At 43.9% G+C, this 25,152-nt stretch overlaps 2 protein-coding genes across 3 annotated transcripts; one reads left to right on the forward strand and one right to left on the reverse strand.

Moving 5' to 3' along the window:
- Positions 1–2,025: 2,025 nt before the first annotated feature.
- On the reverse strand, positions 2,026–23,823 carry ANKRD34B (ankyrin repeat domain 34B). Of its 2 annotated transcripts, none has more exons than XM_048850886.2 (3): positions 23,630–23,823; positions 13,504–13,636; positions 2,026–12,896 (listed from the first exon to the last, which is right to left on the reverse strand). In XM_048850886.2, exon 3 carries the CDS (start codon positions 12,854–12,856, stop codon positions 11,309–11,311), a length of 1,548 nt encoding a protein of 515 aa, XP_048706843.1. In that variant the 5' UTR covers positions 12,857–12,896; positions 13,504–13,636; positions 23,630–23,823; the 3' UTR covers positions 2,026–11,308. The 2 variants fall into 2 exon arrangements, with proteins under 2 accessions (XP_048706843.1, XP_048706844.1); XM_048850887.2 differs by having other exon boundaries at positions 13,504–13,654.
- On the forward strand, positions 14,858–16,682 carry LOC142072121 (uncharacterized). Its single transcript, XM_075128484.1, has 2 exons — positions 14,858–15,752; positions 16,141–16,682. Exons 1-2 carry the CDS (start codon positions 15,173–15,175, stop codon positions 16,680–16,682), a joined length of 1,122 nt encoding a protein of 373 aa, XP_074984585.1. The 5' UTR covers positions 14,858–15,172.
- Positions 23,824–25,152: the final 1,329 nt, after the last annotated feature.

The following is a 25,152-nucleotide window of genomic DNA, read 5'->3' on the forward strand; positions in this document are numbered from 1 at the left end:
ACCCATTTTGCCATCATACAGCATGCTAGAGACTATGCAGCTCTCGGTAGAACAGTGCTTCAGTCAGTGATTCCTTAACTCCGACCCCACCCCCACGAGAGAGACTGGGGGTCACCTAATTGGAATCGACATGCACAATCACTCGAAGAAGAAAAGAAGATTACTCACCTTCTTGTAACTGTTGTTCTTCAAGGGGTGTTGTTCACGTCCATTCCAATATCCACCCTCCTTCCCCTCTGTTGGAGTAGCTGGCAAGAACAAACCAAAGGGGGATTGGGATGGCAGGGTCATAAATTGAGCGCCATGAGGGCGCCACTACAGGGGGCTCCCTGGCCAACCTGACGGGAGCTGCTAAGAGAAAAGATTTCCGACGACCATGCACATGGCGCGCACACATCTAGTTGGAATTGACGTGAACAACGCCTCTCAAAGAAGAAGAGTTATAACAAGGTGAGTAATCATCTTTTCCGTTTTTACAATCACAACAGTTCTGTTTAAAGATATACATACTAGAAATATAAATGCTTTAAAAGTGAAATACACTAGCATTTGTTACCATTTTGTCATATTTTGTATATGGCTATTTATTTCTTAGGTATTTGGGGCATTTCTAAAAGACTCCTCGCTGTAAATATTTAGCATCTGATACTAGTAGCAGTTTTCTTCTGTTGGTCTTAACCATAAAAACAAATGATAGAATTGATTCTGTAGATCATAAATAATCAAAGTGAACTGATCGGTGACCTGAGATAAAAATAAGATAAATGGGTTTATTTATCCTCCACTCTTCTGCATTGCTATTAGAATCCCCACAATTCCTAATTTCCCCAACCATCTGCTCCTAAGAAATTCTGGTCATGATCAGCATGGTTTGAATTATTCCTCACTCCTACCACCCCAAAAAACTCCATGGCAGGGCAAGCATCCTTTCAACAGAGAACAGAATTGAACTAATTGAAGACTGTCAATGGATTGCTGCATCTTAAATGGCCACATTGGCCAATAAGCCTTTTTTAGCATTTTTAAATGTTAATGTTGTAAGGAATGGTTAGATTAGTTCTCGTGTTGTCAGTTGGACACTGTAGCGGCACCAAGCACATTATGCATCTCCATGATATTCTGTACTGAACAAAATCCAGCAATTTACAGGGTGGAATGCCTGTCAGAGACAGGTGTCTGATGCTGTCCAGTCATCATGAATCAGATATTCTGGGGTGAGGAGGGTGTCTTTTCAGTCTTGCTTTCATTGGGTCAGAGTCAAATATGTGTAAAAGATCCTTAATTATTAGATTAATTTTTATAGATCATGAATGAGGTTGATCCAAGGCAAATGCATTTGTGGTTTTCCCACTTAGGTTTGTTTGTGTGTGGCGGGGATTCATTAGTTCATCTGTCCCTAGGTCTGGCTCCTGGAGAAAGATATGAGAACCCTGGAGTGGGCTGCATCCACTGGGATAAGGTTGGAGCTTCCCTCTATGGTACATTTACCACAGGTGGTTAGGCTGCTTATGGTGAGACATGGCAGTACAATTGAGGCAACTGGTGCAATACCAAAACCACAGCTGCTTGGCTGAACACCTCCTAAATTATTATACAAAAGGAGAGTTGTTTTTGGATGTTCTCTCCAAGTCAGTAAAATTAATTACCATGCAGCCTCTCCAGTTTTTCTGGGACATATAGGGGCTGAGCCAAAGGCTACTGATATCAGTGGGAATATTTTCATTGTGTTAAATTAGCTTTGTATCAGGCCTTTTTTTGCACAGTATACATTTTTTTCCACATATTCAGAATGGGGACAAAATACTCATGACCTATTGGTCAGACAAGTTATTGGCATTTTAAAAATGCTATATTATATTTCAGATTTCAATTAAAGATAATTTCTTGGGGCATAAGAAGTCATGTGCAAGAAATTTCAGTACTTGGCCTAAATGAAACAGGCAAGGGATGCATTTTGGTCACACTTTGTACTGACACTTATACACCGACAGAAGAAAAAAATAAAGTAGACACTTAAATACTTAATTTGATTTATTATATGATCTGTTTTATTAAAATATTTTACCCAATGTTCACATTCTGCAAGAAAGTACACATGGCAAGTTTATAGTTAGGGACCTATCATATTCGCAGTCCATTTTGGTCAATTTCATGGTCATAGGATTTTGAAAATCATAAATTTCATTATTTCAGCTATTTAAATCTGAATTTTCACAGTGTTGTAATTGTAGGGGCCCTGACCCAAAAAGGAGTTGTGGGGGGTGACAATGTTATTGTAGGGGGGGTTGCAGTACTGCTAGCCTTACTTTTGCACTGCTGCAGACAGTGGCACTGCCTTCAGAGCTGGGCAGCTGGAAAGCAGTGGCTGCTGGCCGGGAGCCCAGCTCTGAAGGCAGAGCTGCTGCCAGCAGCAAGCCAGAAATAATGATAGCATGGTATATTGCTACCCTTACCTCTGTGCTGCTGCCTGCAGAGACGGACCCTCAGTCAGCAGCCGCCCAGCTCTGAAGGCAGCAGCGCAGAAGTAAGGGTGGCATGGTATGGTATCATCATCCTTATTTCTGCACTGCTGCTGATGGCAACTCTGCCTTCAGAGCTGGGAGCCTGGCCAAGTGCTGCCACTCTCCAGCTGCCCAGCTCTGAAGGCAGCACAGAAATAAGGGTGGCAATACCATGACCCCCTAAATAACCTTACAACCCCCCTGCAACTCCCTTTTGTGTCAAGACCCCCAATTTAAGAAACACTGGTCTCCCCTGTGAAATCTGTATAGTATAGGGTACAAGCACACAAAAGACCAGATTTCAGGGGTTGGGGGTGTGAACTAGATTTCATGGTCTGTGATGCATTTTTCTTGGCTGTGAATTTGGTAGGGCCCTATTTGTAGCACAAATCACAATTGTCAAATCACTGGAAGTCGTTAAAGTCAAAAGCACTTAGTAATTCCATGATGTTTGAATGCTCTTAAACATAAAGGAAATCTTAAGACAGGAACCTGTCTGAGAAACAGTTTTTAAAAGGGAACGTAAGTGGTTAGACTTACATATAGAATTTAATCCAATGTTTAAAGAGTTAGGTATGTTACAAAATCCCCAAATAGTTATCTTTATCATCATTTAAAAATGAGTGGCTAATATATTAAAAAATAAACAAACACTTTCCTTTTTCTGTGTACATTCTCTTAAATCAGGGGTGGACAAACTTTTTGGCCCGAGGTCCACATCTGGGTATAGAAATTGTGTGGCAGGCCATGAATGCTCATGAAATTGGGGGTTGGGGTGGGGGAGGGCAGGAGGGCTCTGTCTGGGGGTATGGATTCTGGGGTGGGGCTGGGGATAAGGGGTTCGGAGGGCTGGAGGGGGGTCAGGGGGTTGGGGCACGGAAGAGGGTCGGGGGGCAGGATCTGGGCAGTGCTTACCTCAAGCAGCTCCCAGAAACAGTGGCATGTCCTTCCTCCGGCCCCTACACGAAAGTGCGGCCAGGTGTTTCTGCATGCTGCCCTGTCCGTAGGCACCACCCCTGCAGCTCCCACTGGCTGTTGTTCCTGACCAATGGGAGCTGCGGGGGCAGCATGCAGAGCCCCCTGGCTGCCCCTAGATATAGGAGGTGGAGGGGGAACATGCCGCTGCTGCCGGGAGTCATGTGGAGTGGGCAAGATGCCAACCCCGCTCCCTGTCTGGAGCACCGGCGCAGGACAAACCCTGGACCCCACTTCCCAGCAGGAACACGAGGGCCAGATGTGGCCCCCTGGCTGTAGTTTGCCCACCCTGGCCTTGAATGATTGACAAAATGGGCTAATTCTCCTCTGCCTTACATGGGTTTTATGGCAGAGTAATTCCATTGACTTAAGTAGGGTTATTCTTGATTTACACCATTGAACTAAGTTGAGAATTGGGCCTAATGTTGTACTGTGAAGATAATCTTAGCTAATTGATTACATAGAAAATTACTTACCAGCACTGAAAATATCTCCTCACTGAAATATCACTCTTGGGTTTTGTGCTCCCAACATGGTAGGTACAGGGCAGAACTCCCCTAACATTAAGGCTTTTGTCTGTCTGAAATAGCTCAGCAGAAGATACAGGTTCCTTCTAGCCAGTTTCTAAAGTGCTAAGGAAATACAATTTCTTCCTGTAAGCCAACTGTAAAAATTACTTATTATTCAGTAACTTTTCCTGGACACCCCACTGACAGATCCTTTACATTGACTCTCCATTCCAGGCTAAATACATCAGTCACTACAATGAGTACTAGTTGAATTTGGAAGTCCAGCTGTAAATGGAGATTGCCCCTGATTGCCATTAGTTGCTGGGATGTAATGTGACATAACTTGCTTCCACTGGAATCTCAGGGTCCATGGAGATTGTCTTGTGGATAATATCAAAATTGTTGTTGACATCACACTCATCAGTTGTAGCACAGTAAGATAACACCTGCTGCCTTGGACAAATCCTTTTTGCTAGACAGGTGATATCTTATACTGAGGGAGGAAGGGAAGGAGCTTATACTGAGCGAGGAAGGCTTTGAGTCAAGTCATATCTACCCAGGCTTCAACGGTCTCCTGAGGACAACTGAGGACTTCGGATATTTTACCATGACCAGTGTGACTCCCATACTCAAATGGTGATATGAACTGATTCTTAGACACTTTTCAAATGTTTTTGATTATCCAGAGCGGGGAACATGTACCCACACCAAGAAAACAGGATTTCCAGCAATGTGTCTTCCTGAGGTTCCCAAGAGCTTTCTGAGAGGGACGAGAAGCGACACTATGGAGGTCTTTCTTGGACACCAGGTTGAGTAGCTCTACTGAATATTACTTGGGTCATAAATCAGAGACAATCTAGGGCAAGTGAATGAAAGGCCCACAGTCTCTATATGAGAGGGAGGTCCCTGGAAGCTGTTGTAAGTAGCGGACTACCTAAACATTCTGAAGCCTTCCAAGAACAATTTGTGCTGAGGAACCATGTTCTTCCTGGAATAGAATGCAAGATCTTCAGGGCAGGGACTCTCTCTTACTCTGGTTTTACAAAAAGAAAAGGAGTACTAATGGCACCTTAGAGACTAACCAATTTATGCTCAAATAAATTGGTTAGTCTCTGAGGTGCCACTAGTACTCCTTTTCTTTTTGCGAATACAGACTAACACGGCTGCTACTCTGAAATCTGTTTTTACAGTATCTACCACAATGAGTCTGCAAACTTCATTGGGGGCCTTAAGTGCTACTGTAATACAAATAATAGTGCTTGAAGTGAAGACATATGAGGAAGAAATAGCCCTTTATTGATAGAGACGGTTAGGCCCTCATGCTGTCTTCCCTTAAGGAAGCATCTTGGACCACAATCATACTTCCAAAAGGCTTTGGGCTACTTCCCCCTCTTATTGCAAGAGGAGGAGCATTATATCTAGGGGGAAAATGTATATAGTATTAAGTTATATAAGGTTTTGAAGTGTTTGAATTAGAACATCTAAAGATCAAGGTGGGAGACATGGAGAGAACTGAAAATAAATGCACCAAACATAGCTGAAATAGGAGGCCACAGGAGCAGTGAACACTGGAAGTTTACTTGTAGCATTCATACAAGGTTCATGCACTTGGCAACATTCAGGGCACACCCGGAGTGTTGTGTAGGAGCAGTGCACACACGGCTCCTCTCAAGGGCATGAACCTTGGAATCTCGCCCAGATGACATGAACCGTGGGAAGCCTCCCAGGACTGGGCTCAAGGCCCGAGAGCAAGGAATGCGGTAGATAGAAATTGGTAAATAAGAATGTTAAACAAAGCCAGTGTATTCCTTTTATCTGTTGGAGAATGTAATGCGCGGGGGGAGAGAAAGAATAAAGGAGAGGGTGGAAAGCTGACAGGAGCAGTCCGTTGGCAGACCAGCCTGCTTGCTTGCTTAAAGCTTTGTGCTGTCTTGTATTTGAACCGCAACATTTACTGATATGCCAAAACACCAGGGAGAAAAAAATGTCAAAGCTATGACCCAAACGCACCAAAATGGGATTACAAAACATCAAGTCCAAAGCAAAAAACTTAAGTGCTCCAAGGAATGTATCAAAGCTAGCTTGATTGGAAAGAATGGCAAAATAAAGCCATGGCCTCCTTGGTTATGTCTACACTGCAGCTGGGAGCATGTTTCCCAGCATAGGTTGACTGACAGGTGCTGGCTCTGCTTGAGCTATCATGCTAAAAATAGCTGCATGGCAGTGGCAGCATGGGCTGTGGCTTAGACTCGTTCCCTGAGTACAAGTCTGCCTGATCCCCTCGGTACATACTCAGGCAGCTACTCAGAGCTACCATCCATGACACCACAGCCATATTGCTACTTTTAGTGTGGTAGCTTGTGTATCTGTCTAACATTGCTAGGAAGCATGCTCCCAGCTGCATTGTAGACATATTCTTAGAGTCCCAAAACATCAGGCCTATAACTAACTGGGTTGATTGGAAAGTGGGGAGACCATGATAGAATTCCCAAAACAGTTGAAGTAGAAGGATGGTGATAAAAGGTCACAGTTTCTGTGGAGAGCTCCATGCTTAATTTCTAACAAGAGACTGGAAGCTTCTTCAACAGTGGCACTTATTTACACGTGAGGAGATCCTGACTCATCATGAATTACCACTGCCTCACCAGGGCAAAAAGGGGAATTCTGCTGTATCTGTAGCAGTACAACACTTAAAAGTGAGAATCCTTTAAAGAAAATTTGTTATTTGGGTGTTATGAAAAGCTCACTTTTTCTCTTAAAAAGAAAAGGAGTACTTGTGGCACCTTAGAGACTAACCAATTTATTTGAGCATGAGCTTTCGTGAGCTACAGCTCACTTCATCAGATGTTTACCGTGGAAACTGCAGCAGACTTTATATACACACAGAGAATATGAAACAATACCTCCTCCCACCCCACTGTCCTGCTGGTAATAGCTTATCTAAAGTGATCAGCAGGTGGGCCATTTCCAGCACAAATCCAGGTTTTCTCACCCTCCACCCCCCCACACAAATTCACTCTCCTGCTCTTAAAAATGAAACTGTAGAAAGCTTAAAGGATTTTACGGTTCCATTTTTAATTATTATTACATAATCCATACAATACACCATTATTCTTATCAAAGACAAGGATTTCTAGGAAAAGCAGTAATGAAATTTTAAAACTGTAAGCTAACTTCTTTAAGTTATTTTACCCTGTACCCCTTCAGGACTTAGCCATGTCAAACTCACTTTTCAAAAGTAACCTGCAAAGGGGGGGGGAAAAAAGAGTGTGTGTCTTTGCTACATATAAAGACAACCTGAAAGCGGTTTTGTGTTTTATTTTAAAGGTAGAGTTTTTGCTGTTTGTTTTTTATAACAGAAATTTAAGTTTTATCTAAGATAAAAGATTCTGTGGTAACTGGGGACCAGGTGCATTTTTAAAATTACAAGCACCAAAAAAGTAAAAGTTGAGCCACTAAAGGGGGGTGGGGAGGGGAGGAGTTAGTGTTTGAGGTTTTTTTTTAATTAAACTAAACACCTGGTTAACGTCAATTGGTAGTTAACATTTTGGATAAAGGAAACTGTTGTTAAATATTCAATATCCATGCCCCTTCAATAAGAGTGTTCAGAATTCACCATAAACATGTCTGAAACCACATTTCAGGAAAGATGTGGACAAATTAAAGAAAGTCCAGAGGAGAACAATGATTAAATGTCTAGAAAACATTACCTATGAGGGAAGATTAAACAAATCCAATTTTTTCAGTCAGGAAAGGAGAAGACGGGGGACATAACAGTTTGCAAGTACACAAAAGTACACAAAAGGTTGTTACAAGGAGCAGGAAGAAAAATTGTTCTTGTTAACCTCCGAGGATAGGACAAGAAGCAATTGGTGAGGCCTCATCTGGAGTACTGTGTCCAGTTTTGGGCCCCACACTTCAAGAAGGATGTGGATAAATTGGAGAGAGTCCAGCGAAGGGCAACAAAAATGATTAGGGGACTGGAACACATGAGTTATGAGGAGAGGCTGAGGGAGCTGGGATTGTTTAGCCTGCAGAAGAGAAGAATGAGGGGGGATTTGATAGCTGCTTTCAACTACCTGAAAGGGGGTTCCAAAGAGGATGGCTCTAGACTGTTCTCAATGGTAGCAGATGACAGAACGAGGAGTAATGGTCTCAAGCTGCAGTGGGGGAGGTTTAGATTGGATATTAGGAAAAACTTTTTCACTAAGAGGGTGGTGAAACACTGGAATGCGTTACCTAGGGAGGTGGTAGAATCTCCTTCCTTAGAGGTTTTTAAGGTCAGGCTTGACAAAGCCCTGGCTGGGATGATTTAACTGGGAATTGGTCCTGCTTTGAGCAGGGGGTTGGACTAGATGACCTTCTGGGGTCCCTTCCAACCCTGATATTCTATGATTCTATGATTCAATGTGCACTCCACTCAATGTGCAGCGGCAGTCAAAAAAGTGAACAGAACATTGGGAATCATTAAGAAATGGATAGAAAAGACAGAAAATAGATTGCCTCTATATAAATCCATGGCACACCCACATCTTGAATACTGCATGCAGATGTGGTTGCCTTATCTCAAAAAAATTTATATTGTAAAAGGTTTAGAAAAGGGCAACAAATCATTAGGGGTATGGAACAGCTTCCATATGAAAAGAAATTAATACGACTGGACTTTTCAGCTTGGAAAAGAGACACCTAAGGGGGGATATGATTGAGGTCTATAAAACCATGACTGGTATGGAGAAGGTAAATAAGGAACCGTTATTTACTCTTTCACATAACAAGAACTAGGGGTCACCAAATGAAATTAAGACAGCAAGTTTAAAAACAAAAGGAAGTATTTTTTCCACACAACGCACTGTCAACCTGTGGAACTCTTTGCCAGAGGATGTGGTGAAGGCCAAGACCATAACAGGATTCAAAAAAGAACTAGATAAATTCATGGAGGATAGGTCCATCAATGGCCATTAGCCAGGAAGGGCAGGGATGGTGTCCCTACCCTCTGTTTGCCAGAAGCTGGGAATGGGCGACAGGGCATGGATCACTTGATGATTACCTGTTCTGTTCATTCCCTCTGGGGCATCTGGCATTGGCCATTGTCAGAAGACAGGATACTGGGCTAGATGGACCTTTGGTGTGACCCAGTATGGCTGTTCTTATGTTCCTAATGGGCTTAAATTGCAGCAAGGGTGGTTTATGCTGGACATTAGGAAAAACTTCTTGTCAGGGAAGCTAAGCACTGGAATAAATTATCCAGGGAGGTTGTGAAATTTCCATCATTAGAGATTTTTTATAGCAGGTTAGAGAAATACTTAGTCCTGCCTTGAATGCAGGGAACTGGACTGGAAGACCTCCCAATATTCCTTCCAGTCCTATGATTCCTGAGTCTGCAAATTCCTCTGCTGTCAGCCAGTGCTATGAAACCCATAGACAACCTTAATTCTGGAATTTCTTAACTTTTGAGTGCTTGACTTGGCAATCTTAACATCCTTTTATAGTTGATTTCTGTGTATATAGAAGATAGTTTTCCTATCAAACTGCAAGTGACAAGAGCTTTTCATTGGAAGAATGGTCTGGATCAAAAAATTGGCTTTGAAAAAAAGCTGTTCACAAAAAACAAGTAAGCACAAACATTTTTCAGAGCGGAAGTCTATGTCCCCGGCATGGTGCAGAGTTAAGGAAAAATGTGGTAATCATGCTTGAATGGAGTTAGATATGGTAGAAAGGAGGGAGCAGATCTTTACAGTGTGTACTCCCCTCAACCACCAGCAGTCCCTATACATTTGAGGTTCCATGGAATTTTAAGTGGAGTAGTCAAAGAGAAGTCACTTTAGGTGACACAGTCACCTTTAAAACCACAGTTTAATATGGAAAATCCTTTTGAAGTTAATGCACTAAATTTATATTAATGGCTTCAGTTCTCATCTTAGCTCTTCTTAGGAGGCCTGGGACATAGCCAGGGGCTAGCAACCCATGAGATATCACCTGGCCAACCAGCCAATCATGCTACCATGGATTAGGGGGCCCAGCTCAGGGTGTAGAAGAGCTAATGCCAGGCTCTAAAATCTAGGGGGGTTGAGGCTAGCATTTGCTACAGATTGTTAGGTTCTGCATGAATGCAAACTATGCTCTTATCCTTTCCATGGGGCTAGTATTGCCTTCTCCAAGGGAGGAAGTGTTTTTGCAACAAAGGGGATGATAGGGATTGTAAATTTCAAATAGATAATAAATATACTTATACTGATGGCACAAAGCTAACTTTTTTTTGTTAGAGAACATTTTGTAATACTATTTGGATTAGGACTAAAGTTGCAACACCACAGATATCTACTGGATATTTCTAGAAGCAAATATCTAGTTTCAGTATAATTCACAACCACCATGTTAATAAGAATAAACGATTTGTATAAAGTACGTGAAAATAAAATTTTAAAATGTACAGACTTTTAGAAGTGAGATGATAAAAGTGCCATATAAGAGCCAAATCCTAGAGTATCCGTAAAATTTGTATTTAAAAAAAAAAAAAGACAAAAGGAGAGTCTGAACTTTAAGTGGGAAAGAAACATACATGTTGGCAATCTTAAAGTATGACATTTTAGTCCAGCTCATGATGAAACAGTTATCTATTTCTTTAATAAGTTACTCCATTATTTAATATGCAATATTTAAAAGCAATAATTCAGAAATACTCTGTTATTGATTGAATTAAATTGAAGCTGTTGCTTAATAAAAACATGAATTGTACATTATTTTTATCAGTTTTGATGTCTGTTTTACTTTAGAATTGTAGCTATTTTGTATAATTTTCCCACATTAAGCCTGTTCTCTGCTCCTTAGGGGCTTGTAACTCCTACTAATCAGCTCCTGATAATAGTTCCATCAATATAGGTAGAGGAGAATAGCTATCATCTAGTCTAATTCTCCATTGCCCTGCACTTTCTGTAGTCACTTACATCTATGCAAAGTGAGTACAAACTGAGTGTAAAATGCTACCAAATCAGAATATAAGTGTTTTGTGTCAATGACTCACGAAGTATGGGGACACAGAGAATCATGTCCATAGTGTTTTAGTTTTCTATTATGAAAAATATGGTGAAAATATAATTTGTCATTTTGCAGATTATAGCAGCAGAGTAAATTTAGATGAACACACTTATTAGCTAAATCTAAGATGAAACTCATCCCAGAGTCCATCCAAGAGTCCCATGTTAAGGGCCTTTGTTGTGCAGAAGACCTTGTGTGGGCTCTCTGCTTTGGGGTATATTTATTCCAAAGGAATAAAGCTGCAAGTATGTACATGTTGTATAAATCTGTTAACACTTTAGTACCCTATTAAAAATTCACGAGTTGCTTAATCTGTTCAGTTTGTAATGACTGCCTCCTTACCAACATTTTGTTACTTTTGAACTCTTTGGGAAATGCAGGTGCTGTTGGAATTAGGGTTTTTTGTCCCAAAGAAACAATTCCAGAAATCTTGTTGCTAAAACTAATATCTGGAATTGGAGGATGAGGATTCATATTTAAAGGTGGAAGGAAACCTGGCCTAGTTTGGGCAATATGATCTAAAGATATGGCTCCTGACCCTCCTCTCTCTAAAACAGCATGGTTTCTCCTGTTCAGTGGACCAGGAGGCATGTTCTCTAGCAATTCTCTGGAACTTGATAACAAGGAGGGAGAAGGAGAGAGAATCTTTTTCTTTCCTAGAAGTGATTTGCTATCTTCTGTGGTAGCAGGACTCAGACTAGTAGTTAGTTGAGAATCAGAGCTGTAGTGATTTGCCCCTAAACTTCTTTTTTGAACAATACTTCTCAGGGTTGAAACAAATCTCATTTGGACTGAATCTGAATCCTGATCTACAGGAATTTCACTCTGGGTATGGTTTCTCTCAGAATAAGGTGACTGAGAATTTATCTCCTCATATGACAACCGTTTTGAGCCAGTTTCATCAAAGATTTTCAACAAATGAGCAGGGTCTTTTACATCAATGCTTTGGTGTCTAGTAATATATCTCTTAGATAAGGCTAGTCCATTGACTTTCAGAGACAGTTCTTCCTCTGGAGTTATATCCTGAAGTTCTTCTTGTAAAGAGGAAATTTTATTCTGATGGAACAGAGAGCTTTTTATCCAAGACTCAGAATGCAGACGCTGCACTTGTGCCAGCTTGGGTCCTACATGTGTTAAATTTGGTTTTCTAGTAGGAGAGACTGGCTCAGATATATTTTTCATGCTTCCAGGCTGATCTGGTTCTTTAAAGCTAAAAAGAGTTTTTTCTGTTTCACATGAATTTGAAAGTGGAGATGTTTTAAGTTCTATTTCTGATGGGGAAGTGCAGGCAGTTGGAGAATGGCATTCCTCAATGTCAGTAGGAGGCACATTTAAATACTGTTTAGTTGTCTGCCTTCCAGATGGAGACTTGTCTGTTGTAATGATGATTACTTCTTTTCCTTTTGCTTTACAAGCATTTAGGAGAACTTTCAGGGTCTCTCGGTCTTCAGAGTTTACTGCATAAACAAGTGCAGAGTAACCAGAATGGTCTTGCAGACTTAGGTCAGCTCCATTTTTCAGCAACAAAGAAACCACTTCATGGCCAGCCTTTTCCAAGCATGCATGCATCAAGGCTGTCTTTCCAGATTTGTCCTGTATATTTGGATCTGCCTTATTTTCCAGCAAATATTTAACCATTTTTGCTTTGCTAACACTCTGCTGGTCCACATGCTGTGTCTTACAAGCAATCATTAAAGGTGTTTCACCTCGGTCGTTACTCTCATTAACGTATGCTCCACCTTCTAACAACAGTCTTGTGAGGCGAAGTCTGCTTTGATAGACAGCTTTTATAAGGGAGTTCCCATCAATTGATACCTCTACTGATTCATCCATCATACCAGTCTTGCCCTTGTTCTTCCCTAGCTGTTGAAAACACCTAATTTTCAGAGAGAATGAATAGGAAAAAGATTAACCAGCCTATAATTTCCCTATTTGATAGTAATTTGTGAAAATACAATCTTTCCATTTTCATGAACAAGCACAAAGTTTTCAAATATTAAATTATATTGCTATATCATCATTGATTTACATCTTTAAGGAATAACTGTTCCCTTTTTAATGTTCATGCTTATTCAGTAGTAGCCTATATTACACCCCATACTGTATTCACAAAGTGATGCTAAACTCACTTACACTAGCTTTACACTGATTTCACTCATTTGACATTTGATATAATTCCACTCAGATTGGAGCTATTCCTGGTGTATACCAATGGACGCAAGATCAGAAGTAATCCTACAGTATTTTCTCACATCAGCATTAGATATTATCACATTTCAAACACTTTTTTTTTTGCATTGTGGTTTTCCTCAAAAAAATTCTATAAATTAAATCGAGTAAGTAAGTATAAACACAAATCTGGGCAATAATGGAACAACAAAATCAAATACTAATAAAATATATCTACATTAAGAAATGTACGTTAACGACTATTAGGAAAATTAGTAAACATCTAATACAAAACAATTCTGAGTGTACATTACCATCCTTGTGCTGCTTTGAAAATACACTCCTTAGGCTGAAATAGCAGTATTTGCGTGACATACAGTATGTTTCATCCATCTTGGGGCTCACTGGACTGAGAAGGATCAAGTATCCCAGCATATAATATCAACTCTAAAAGAAAACAAATACCTGATAACAAAAGTAAAATGTTGTGATATTTTAAACTCATGGAGTAGGAGTTCACTGTAATGAAAAATGTTGTGTCTTATTTTGTATTTACAGTAGACAAAGATATAACTAAAAGTAACTTAATTTTATGTTTAACCAAGGAGAGGTAAATTACTTCACCCCCACCCCCTGGAAATATTAACAATTTAAAGTATCAATATAGAGTCAACACAAAATCAGACAATTTAAAAAACTATTGAAAAAAGCGTTTACAATATAAGAGGAATAAAAATGTCTCTAATGTATTCTTTTCCATTTTTAAAGTAATGGATTGTTTTGTTACAGCTGACATGAACACTTGGTTACGTTTCCCCCCATATAATAGCATATTATGGTATTAACTGATGTATTTAATTTGGAAGTAATTTTAAATTACAGTAAGACTATAAACTAGCTCCTAATGCTAGTATCAAGGTCCAGCTGCACGTGCTTCTTTTTAAAGTCAACTGGTCTCTAGGCCCTTAGCACAAGCAATTCTACTTCTGGTCTGTCTGTCGTGCGTGCTCACTAGTTCTACCTTTTCTACTCTAACTCCACTGAGCTGTTGTGGAGGGCTTTTCAAGGCACTAGAGGGCAGGAGGGAACCTTCTGCAAAGGACCCTTCTCACAGGTTTAGATAATTTTGATTCCTCTCCTCTTGTAAAAGCAGAGGGAAAAATACTGATTAGTTACGATAAAACAAGATATTACAACGAAGCTGATTCCCTACATATTTTTTTAATTCACAAATAATATTGAAACAAAACAGTCCCTTCAATTTTTTTTTTTTGCTTTAATTAAAAACAAATATTCTTTATTCCTGCTGAATAACAAGACTACTAACTTTTCAGACTACAACTATACTCTTAGTAATTTTACAATGTTGTCCTAATAGAAATGGAATTCAGTAGCACAGTGTTTCTTCAAACATATGACTATTAACTGTATTGGCATAACATTGCAATTTGTACTATTCCATAGATAAAATGCTATTTTTCAGGAGACAACATTAAAGTTCAAAAACTCATATTTTAATGTCTAGTATGACCCATACAATGAAGATGCTTGTAATGTTTCAGAACACAACTAAAGAAACAATTTTCATTCATTTTTTAGTCCGTTGGAGCTTTACTCTGAATTCTAAGCCCTGGTCTACACTAGGACTTTAGATCGAATTTAGCAGCGTTAAATCGATTTAAACCTGCACCCGTCCACACAATGAAGCCCTTTATTTCGACTTAAAGGGCTCTTAAAATCGATTTCCTTACTCCACCCCTGACAAGTGGATTAGCGCTTAAATCGACGTTGCCGGCTCGAATTTGGGGTACTGTGGACACAATTCGATGGTATTGGCCTCCGGGAGCTATCCCAGAGTGCTCCATTCTGACCGCTCTGGACAGCGCTCTCAACTCAGATGCACTGGCCAGGTAGACAGGAAAAGAACCGCGAACTTTTGAATCTCATTTCCTGTTTGGCCAGCGTGGCAAGCTGCAGGTGACCATGCAGAGCTCATCAGCAGAGGTGACCATGATGGAGTCCCAGAATCGCAAAAGAGCTCCAGCATGGACTGAACGGGAGGTACGGGATCTGATCGCTGTTTGGGGAGAGGAATCTGTGCTATCAGAACTCCGTTCCAGTTTTCGAAATGCCAAAACCTTTCTGAAAATCTCCCAGGGCATGAAGGACAGAGGCCATAACAGGGACCCGAAGCAGTGCCGCGTGAAACTGAAGGAGCTGAGGCAAGCCTACCAGAAAACCAGAGAGGCGAACGGCCGCTCTGGGTCAGAGCCCCAAACATGCCGCTTCTATGATGAGCTGCATGCCATTTTAGGGGGTTCAGCCACCACTACCCCAGCCGTGTTGTTTGACTCCTTCAATGGAGATGGAGGCAATACAGAAGTAGGTTTTGGGGACGAAGAAGATGATGAGGAGGAGGTTGTAGATAGCTCACAGCAAGCAAGCGGAGAAACCGGTTTTCCCGACAGCCAGGAACTGTTTCTCACCCTAGACCTGGAGCCAGTACCCCCTGAACCCACCCAAGGCTGCCTCCTGGACTCAGCAGGCGGAGAAGGGACCTCTGGTGAGTGTACCTTTTAAAATGCTATACATGGTTTAAAAGCAAGCATGTGAAAGGATTACTTTGCCCTGGCATTTGCGGTTCTGCCTTTGCAAAAGGTTTCTGGGGAGGGCAGCCTTATTTCGTCCTTCATGGTAGGACACTTTACCACTCCAGGCCAGCAACACGTACTGGGGAATCACTGTAGAACAAAGCATTGCAGTGTATGTTTGCTGGCATTCAACCAAAATCCGTTCACGCGGTGGGAGGAGGCAAAATGCGACCTTGTAACGAAAGCACATGTGCTATGTATGTAATGTTAACTTTCAAGGTTTACCCTGAAAGAGTGTAGCCACTGTTTTATAAAATGTGTCTTTTTAAATACCGCTGTCCCTTTTTTTTTCTCCACCAGCTGCATGTGTTTCAATGATCACAGGATCTTCTCCTTCCCAGAGGCTAGTGAAGCTTAGAAAGAAAAAAAAACGCACTCGCGATGAAATGTTCTCCGAGCTCATGCTGTCCTCCCACACTGACAGAGCACAGACGAATGCGTGGAGGCAAATAATGTCAGAGTGCAGGAAAGCACAAAATGACCGGGAGGAGAGGTGGAGGGCTGAAGAGAGTAAGTGGCGGGCTGAAGAGAGTAAGTGGCGGGCTGAAGACAGGGCTGAAGCTCAAAGGTGGCGGCAGCGTGATGAGAGGAGGCAGGATTCAATGCTGAGGCTGCTGCAGGACCAAACCAGTATGCTCCAGTGTATGGTTGAGCTGCAGCAAAGGCAGCTGGAGCACAGACTGCCACTGCAGCCCCTCTGTAACCAACCGCCCTCCTCCCCAAGTTCCATAGCCTCCACACCCAGACGCCCAAGAACACGGTGGGGAGGCCTCCGGCCAACCAGCCACTCCCCCACAGAGGATTGCCCAAAAAAAAGAAGGCTGTCATTCAATAAATTTTAAAGTTGTAAACTTTTAAAGTGCTGTGCTTAAAGTGCTGTGTGGCATTTTCCTTCCCTCCTCCACCACCCCTCCTGGGATACCTTGGTAGTCATCCCCCTATTTGTGTGATGAATGAATAACGAATGCATGACTGTGAAGCAGCAATGACTTTATTGGCTCTGCAAGCAATGATTAAAGGGAGGAGGGGAGGGTGGTTAGCTTACAGGGAAGTAGAGTGAACCAAGGGGCGGGGGGGTTCATCAAGGAGAAACAAACAGAACTTTTACACCGTAGCCTGGCCAGTCATGAAACTGTTTTTCAAAGCTTCTCTGATGCGTACCGCGCCCTCCTGTGCTCTTCTAACCGCCCTGGTGTCTGGCTGCGCGTAACCAGCAGCCAGGCGATTTGCCTCAACCTCCCACCCCGCCATAAACGTCTCCCCCTTACTCTCACAGATATTGTGGAGCACACAGCAAGCAGTAATAACAGTGGGAATATTGGTTTCGCTGAGGTCTAAGCGAGTCAATAAACTGCGCCAGCGCGCCTTTAAACGTCCAAATGCACATTCGACCACCATTCTGCACTTGCTCAGCCTGTAGTTGAACAGCTCCTGACCACTGTCCAGGCTGCCTGTGTACGGCTTCATGAGCCATGGCATTAAGGGGTAGGCTGGGTCCCCAAGGATACATATAGGCATTTCAACATCCCCAACAGTTATTTTCTGGTCTGGGAATAAAGTCCCTTCCTGCAGCTTTTGAAACAGACCAGAGTTCCTGAAGATGCGAGCATCATGCACCTTTCCCGGCCATCCCACGTTGATGTTGGTGAAACGTCCCTTGTGATCCACCAGAGCTTGCAGCACTATCGAAAAGTACCCCTTGCGGTTTATGTACTCGGCGGCTTGGTGCTCCGGTGCCAAGATAGGGATATGGGTTCCATCTATAGCCCCACCACAGTTAGGGAATCCCATTGCAGCAAAGCCATCCACTATGACCTGCACATTTCCCAGGGTCACTACCCTTGATATCAGCAGATCTTTGATTGCGTGGGCTACTTGCATCACAGCAGCCCCCACAGTAGATTTGCCCACTCCAAATTGATTCCCAACTGACCGGTAGCTGTCTGGCGTTGCAAGCTTCCACAGGGCTATCGCCACTCGCTTCTCAACTGTGAGGGCTGCTCTCATCTTGGTATTCATGCGCTTCAGGACAGGGGAAAGCAAGTCACAAAGTTCCATGAAAGTGCCCTTACGCATGCGAAAGTTTCGTAGCCACTGGGAATCGTCCCAGACCTGCAACACTATGCGGTCCCACCAGTCTGTGCTTGTTTCCCGAGCCCAGAATCGGCGTTCCACAGCATGAACCTGCCCCATTAGCACCATGATGCATGCATTGTCAGGGCCCATGCTTTCAGAGAAATCTGTGTCCATGTCCTGATCACTCACGGGACCGCGCTGACGTCGCCTCCTCGCCCGGTATCGCGTTGCCATGTTCTGGTGCTGCATATACTGCTGAATAATGCGTGTGGTGGTTAATGTGCTCCTAATTGCCAAAGTGAGCTGAGCGGGCTCCATGCTTGCCGTGGTATGGCGTCCGCACAGAAAAAAGGCGCGGAACGATTGTCTGCCGTTGCTCTGACGGAGGGAGGGGCGACTGACGACACGGCTTACAGGGTTGGCTTCAGGGAGCTAAAATCAACAAAGGGGGTGCCTGTACATCAAGGAGTATTTCAGGCAGGACTGCACGGAGGGTTCCAATAAGAAATGGTGCACCTAAGTTATCGTTGTTATTGGAACAAGGAGGTTAGCCTGGCCTCTGATTGATACATGGCTAGATTTACCTCGCTGCACCTTCTCTGTGAGTGACTGCAGTGTGACCTAGAGGAATGAGTCCCCTAGACAGGGGAGGAGGCAAATGAGTACAAAACAAATCTGGTCTATTTCTTGTTTTGACCCACTCCATCTATCTTTTACATCTTTGGCTGGCAGCAGACGGTGCAGAAGGACTGCATGCCATCCACATCTCATGGCTGCTTGGCAGAAGATGGTACAGTACGCCTGCTAGCCATCCCCATCTCTTGCCTGCCTGGCAGAAGATGGTGCAATACGACTGCTAGCAATCCTCATCTCTTGCCTGCCTGGCAGAAGATGGTACAGTACGACTGCTAGCAGTCCGTATCGCCTGCCTGCTCACCATAAGACGGTTCAATAGGACTGACTGCAGGACTAAAGAGAATGACCTGGTCAAGTCACTCCAAATTTAGTCCCTGCGCCCATGTCTGCCCAGGCGCTCCCAGCCGACGCGGCCAGGAGCACCTCGGACACGATGAGGACGACTACCAATCGTATTGCACCGTCTGCTGCCAGAAGGCAAGGGGTTGCTGCTACTGTGCAGCAAAGCCGTACCGCGTCTGCCAGCACCCAGGAGACATAGGGTGACGGTTACCTGAGCGGGCTCCATGCTTGCTGTGGTATGGCGTCTGCACAGGTAACTCAGGAAAAAAGGCGCGAAATGATTGTCTGCCCTTGCTTTCACGGGGGGAGGGAGGGAACGGGAGGCTGACGATATGTACCCAGAACCACCCGCGACAATGTTTTAGCCCCATCAGGCATTGGGATCTCAACCCAGAATTCCAATGGGCAGCGGAGACTGCGGGAACTGTGGGATAGCTACCCACAGTGCAACGCTCCGGAAGTCGACGCTTGCCTCGGTACTGTGGAAGCGCTCCGCCGAGTTAATGCACTTAATGCACTTAGAGCATTTACTGTGGGGACACACACACTCGAATTTATAAAACCGATTTCTAAAAAACCGACTTCTATAAATTCGACCTTATTCCGTAGTGTAGACATACCCTAAGACTCAAAGGATGACTTTTTAATAACACTTTCAAAATGCAAGTTTCAATTTAAATAAACATCATGGAACTTCTATTGCAGGAATGTTCTTGTTCAGTTGAATTCATTCTACTTTAACATGCTGTATAGATGTAAGTTATCTGGTTTTAGTAAGTGGCAAAATCCAGTATCACCATATGCAATGAGATCGTTCAGTTAGATGGTTTAAAATATTTGTATTAATCCAGGCTCACGCTGTGTTGCCTCCTTAGCATTACATACTATCACTGACTTTGTTACAAAACAATGAATGTAGTCATATATGGTTGTGTTTTTTGAAAACAGAGCTGTCCTCCAATGTTCTTCAGGGGTGCGGGAGAGCAAGAAACCAAGTGTTCACCTTGGAATGACATTCACTTCGGCACAGAGGGCCAGGACAAGGTTCATTCACCACTTTTATCCCACAGAAGCCCTATTTTGAGGACTTAAGTGGTACATAGACCTTGTGCTGGCCCTCTGCGAAGGGGTAAATTCCCTCTCCTCTGTGTGATCACTGGCAAAAAACTAGGGGCGGGGGAGGGGAATATTCCAGAGTACTGTAGTTGTCTATTGCTCCAGTTGATAAAAGTATGTTATTGTATGATGCGGTATTTTCTATTTTTCATTGTTATGAAAGGTGTATTTTTGATAGAGAATGCATCCACACCCACCTGGTCTATTCTTAAATTAAATAGCATCCAATAAAAATTTATGTTTAGGTTTCCAAAAACAGATTTAATAGTAATATATTTTAGGTAACAGATGTTAGAATTTTAACTTTTTTGGATTAACAAGTTATATTATTGGTGCCAAAGAAATAGAAAATGTGTGAATCTAAATACAGATGCTTTAACATTTATCTCATATCTACAATATAAATCATAGGGCCTGAACTGCTTGCCTCACTCATGTGTGTAAATGTGTAGCACTTATCTGTAGATATCAAAGCACTCTACTAAAGCATCAAACTGAGGCACAGAGAGGCAAAGCACCCTGGTGAAAGTCACATAACAGGTCAGTTGCCTGAGCCAGGAACAGCACCCAGGGCTCCTGACTTGCAGTCCAGTCACCTATCCACTCGGGCATGTTGCCTCATTACAGGTCATTTTGACTACTCACATGAATAAAACAAGCAGGATTTGATTTATAGAAAACTATATTTTTCCACTTGGGGGGTACAAAAGGGAAATAAAAGGCCTGAGAAGTGATGAGCACTTGGAACGTCAAAAGTCAAGCAAAATGTAATGAAAAGAAAATGCTTCAGTGATATACTATGAACTATATAATATGGAATTGATCTTGATTCACTCGTGCTTTGGAGAGGCCTTCCTCCTAGGGGGAACATAAGCATCTTCCACCAGGTGGTACCCACCCAAAATGTTCCACCAGGGCAGGAAGCTTTAAAGTGAAACTGGCAGAGGATCCGCACTGACAGAGGTTCTATGGGAATATACATCCCCTGGCTGCACTGGGCACACCCTTCCCCAGCCATTGTTACCCCCTTTTGAGCCTGCACTGGTTAATTATCAGTTCCCTCTTAGGTACACTTTACACCATCAGGAGCCCTGTGCTCAAGGATAGATGTATAAATATGTTTGTTTGTACCAAAAGACCACAATTCCAACAGAAACCCAATTCATGATACTGTAATTCATCATAGATTGATATGTTAAACAAGAATTACATATCCCATAACAATAAAATATTCCTAAATCTTGTTCATTGAAGCTTTGTGTACTATAGATCCTATCATTCTGAGGAGGCATCTCAAAATTTGCCAGTGTATCAACAGCAACAACAGTCCCGTGGGGCTGACAGCCAACAGGCAAAGTAAGTAACACAGCGTCTACACAAATACCGTGTCACTCTAACTACATTGACTTAAGCACTATGCCTCTCATGGAGATGGAGTTATTAAGGCTATGTACACACTACCAGTTGTGTCAATATAAGTTATGTTGCTCAGAGGTCTGAATAAGCCACCTCCTGAGCAACGTAAATTACACCGACTTAAACTTCTCAATTGACATAGCTACTGCAGTTCGTGGGGGCTAGAGTAATTAAGTTGATGGGAGATCTCTCTCCCATCAGCTTAGAGAGTGTCTAGTGTAGCCACAGCCAAAGTTGATGTAGTAGGCAATTTACATAGGCAGGAGCACCATTGTAGTATAGACACTTCCAGAGATAGGTTGATGAGAGCTGCTTTGTTCAACCTAACTCTGTAGTGTAAACCAGGCCTAAAGATTTCTTGTCTTTAAGAAAGCTTGGAGTGCTCCAGCCACCTTATTAAACACAATCTCCTCCATCACAGTCTATGTTTCCTGTATATAATCCGAGTCACAACTTGAGTTTTCTGGAATTGGTTTTATATAACTAATGAATTCCTTGTTTCGCAACTGGTGGTGGGGTGTGGAGTGGAGCAGTGAGCAAGAGAGAAAATCTGTACTGGTCAGAGAAGGTGGTCTGGGGTTCTGCAGTACATTATGCTTGCTGTGGCTTGTGGTTGTAGCATGGCATCCTAGTCTGACCTAGCCAATTTATTCCTGTTTTGCCAGATCTCCCTCCCCAAAAGAAAATTCAACTTCTCTTTAAAAGTCCACAGAGAATATGCCTAAAAGTATAAAGAAAGCCTAGCACACACATATTTTAAACCCTTCCATTAAAAATTTCTTGCCTCCTCACTGAAAAGCCCCTGACTTGGATTTGCTCTTAATCTTTGAAGTGCCTCACAGAATCTTGTTCCAACAAAAACATCCCAAAGCATGCTGGATTCTTTAATCCCAGTAACCTTTAAACACAGGCAGCTGCAAGAAGAGCTAACAAGGCAAGGAAAAAATCAGTACAGTCTAACTGGAACTGTTCTTCAGGCTTGTGACCACGCTTACTGTAAACATACCATACCTAACAACATTTTGAAACATGAAATAAAACTGACTGTAACCCCAAAATGAGCTACATTAAGAGCTGAGCACATCTCTTATTTTTGACTGTAATAATAGTTTTTCTTCTTTCCAGTGTTGTAATTCATGATTTTTCCCTTTTACCTGATGCTGGAAGAAATAAAGTTAATGCACCTGCAGGTTCTCTAGCGACGGAGCTATTTGGACTAATGTATCATGCTTTTTTCGATAAGAGCCTGCAGGCTACAATAGAAAATGTTTGGGCTCTTAAATAGCATTTCCATTCTTCATCACTTAAGTCAACAGAACGCCTGAGAAACAACGAGTGTGGACGTCCTGGTTGTATTGCAAACTGACCTATTTTGAATAAATCCCACAAATATCCTTTCAGCTGAAGAGCACAGACCTCTATCTTGCTACTGAAAGAAAAATGTACAGGTGAGTTTCTCCAGCAAACCCAGCTGAAACGTGTGAGAAACCATCTCATTTATTTCACCCCCGCATTAGCTTCATCTCGCCACTGGATCCCAGAATGTAATTAACGTGGGAACAAATCCTATTTTTTTTTAATAAACAAGAGTAATAAACTATCCTATCTATCTCCTGCAGCGCTCTTGGTAAAGTCAGCGAAGCGATAGTGGGGAGAAAGACGCTCCCAGAGAGGGAACACTGTTCGAGTACGGACAGCAAATTAAGTGGCTTTGAGCGGAAGGGTAGGCTCCATCAAGATTTACAAATATTGAGGAAATTCCTTAGGGCTCCGCATTTTGGGTTTAGAACAACACAATGAATTTGGAGACCAGATCAAGGGCCAGCTAAGTAATCGGGAGCTTTCTTCAACAGCTGTCTTACGGTGGGGGGCGGCCTTTCGGAGTCTGAGCTGTTTAAAATCTCATGCTTTATCCTAGCCACTTTCCCCACGCTGCTGGGCGCTAACTGAGCGGCAGTGCACTAACTTTATGCCATTTAGTTCCTGCGCCACCGGCAGAGAATAGACACTGACGAGAAAGGGAGAGAGTTGCAAATACGCTGGAAAAGGGGAATGGCCCCAGCAGGACAAATGCACAGACAGAGGCAACCCCTAGCTCCCGCAATCCCGCAGAGCGACAACGCCCGGCGCGGGCGGGCGGGTCAGTGAGAGGAGAGGAGAGATTGGCGCTAGAGAGGAAGCGGCACATCCACACGGCTCTTACCTGCGGGACAGGCGCGTCTCCCGCCCCCGGGAGCCCGGCGGAGGATGAGCCGAGCTCTGTGCACAGGAATTCAGCGCGGCAGCGGCAGCAGAGAGCCCCAGCTCTGGAGACGCCTCACGCTGCTGCTGATTTGCCACTTGCCTCCTCCTGCCCCAGCTGCCTCCGCAACGGCCGCCCCCGCGCTCTGCGCCCAGCTCCCCGCAAGGGGAGCAGCGGCGACGTTTCCCCGCCCGAGCGCCGCTGCCCGCCCCCGCCCCGTGGCACAGCCCGGAACGGTGCGTGTGCTGGGGTGCGGTGCGAGCCGGTCTCGGAGGCGGCGGGGGCAGCGCTGACCCCTCAAGGGCCCGAGGGACAGACCAGGACGGCTGGAGTGGGCAGCGCCCCTTAACCTCGCCTCTACTAGCCGCCTCCTGCAGCGTCCTGACGGCCCCTGCCCGCTCCCCCGGCGGGCTAAACGGCTCTGTCCCCTGAACGGACACGTGTCGGCCGCCCCTGCGCTGCTCCCCGGCACCGGTCACCTACCTACCTACCCCTGGGGTCTAGACGCCCCTGTGACAACGCCTCACCGGCTGCACCCACCCTGTCTCTCCTCCCCCGTATGTCAAAGGACCAGGTCTCACCTCCTGCTTACCGCCTTCTAAACAGCTACTTGCTGCGGGAAATCTGCCCCCTCCCTCCTCAGCGTTATCATTGGCCACCCCTCCCCTCTACCTGCCCCCTCCGCCTGTTTAAACTGCCACCACTCCCCCGCCCCTCCGCAAACGGCCAGTTCTGACCGGCCAGCCCCCCTCAGCCCCCTGACAGCGCTTCCTACTCAGCGGCCCTCTGGCGGCTGCTCTGCCCGCTCGCCTCGCTACTCAATGGCTGTTGCGGGGTTAGTGGTTTCCCTTCCCCCTCTGAGCAGCCCCTGTGGCTTCTCGCCCCAAACCCTCACGCCTCACCGGCGGCCCAGCGCAAAGACGTAACCCGTGAACTTTATTTAAGCAAAGCTAATGGAAGCAGCCCCCGCTGGCGGGCTGCTCTTCTTTCCCTGATTTCTCTCTACTGGGGGAGCCAATCGGGGATCAAGGCCCCTTGCGCCATGTGCTGCGCTCTTTAGGCACCCACTGCCTCAGAGGGTTCACAGCCTCAGCAGATGACAAAAGGTGTTTTCACCAGCTGAATACAACACACGCAGGTGGGAGGCGAGAGACCAGCCCGTGCAGGAAAATAAAGCAGCTGTCAAGTGTCTCCTGAGGCATCGCCAGTGGTGAGTTTTAAGGAGGGCTGTGAAGAAGAATCGTGTTATGTTCCCTTTTGAAGTGCAAGTGATGAGGTCAGGTCAATATTATGACTACGGCTTAGAACTGCGTGAATTGCTGTGAATAACGCACCGTGTTAACAAACATCAAGGTTGGGCGGGAATCGCATAATTTCTTCGTACTCTTGACGTCTGAAAAACCCGGGTTTTAAGACTGTCCAAGGACATGGTTGGCTGTTGTGCGCTGGCTCTTTAACGATCTCTGCTTACTTTTTCTCTCCAG

Source organism: Caretta caretta, chromosome 5 (genome assembly GCF_965140235.1).
Source record: "Caretta caretta isolate rCarCar2 chromosome 5, rCarCar1.hap1, whole genome shotgun sequence".
Lineage (NCBI taxonomy): Eukaryota > Metazoa > Chordata > Testudines > Cheloniidae > Caretta > Caretta caretta.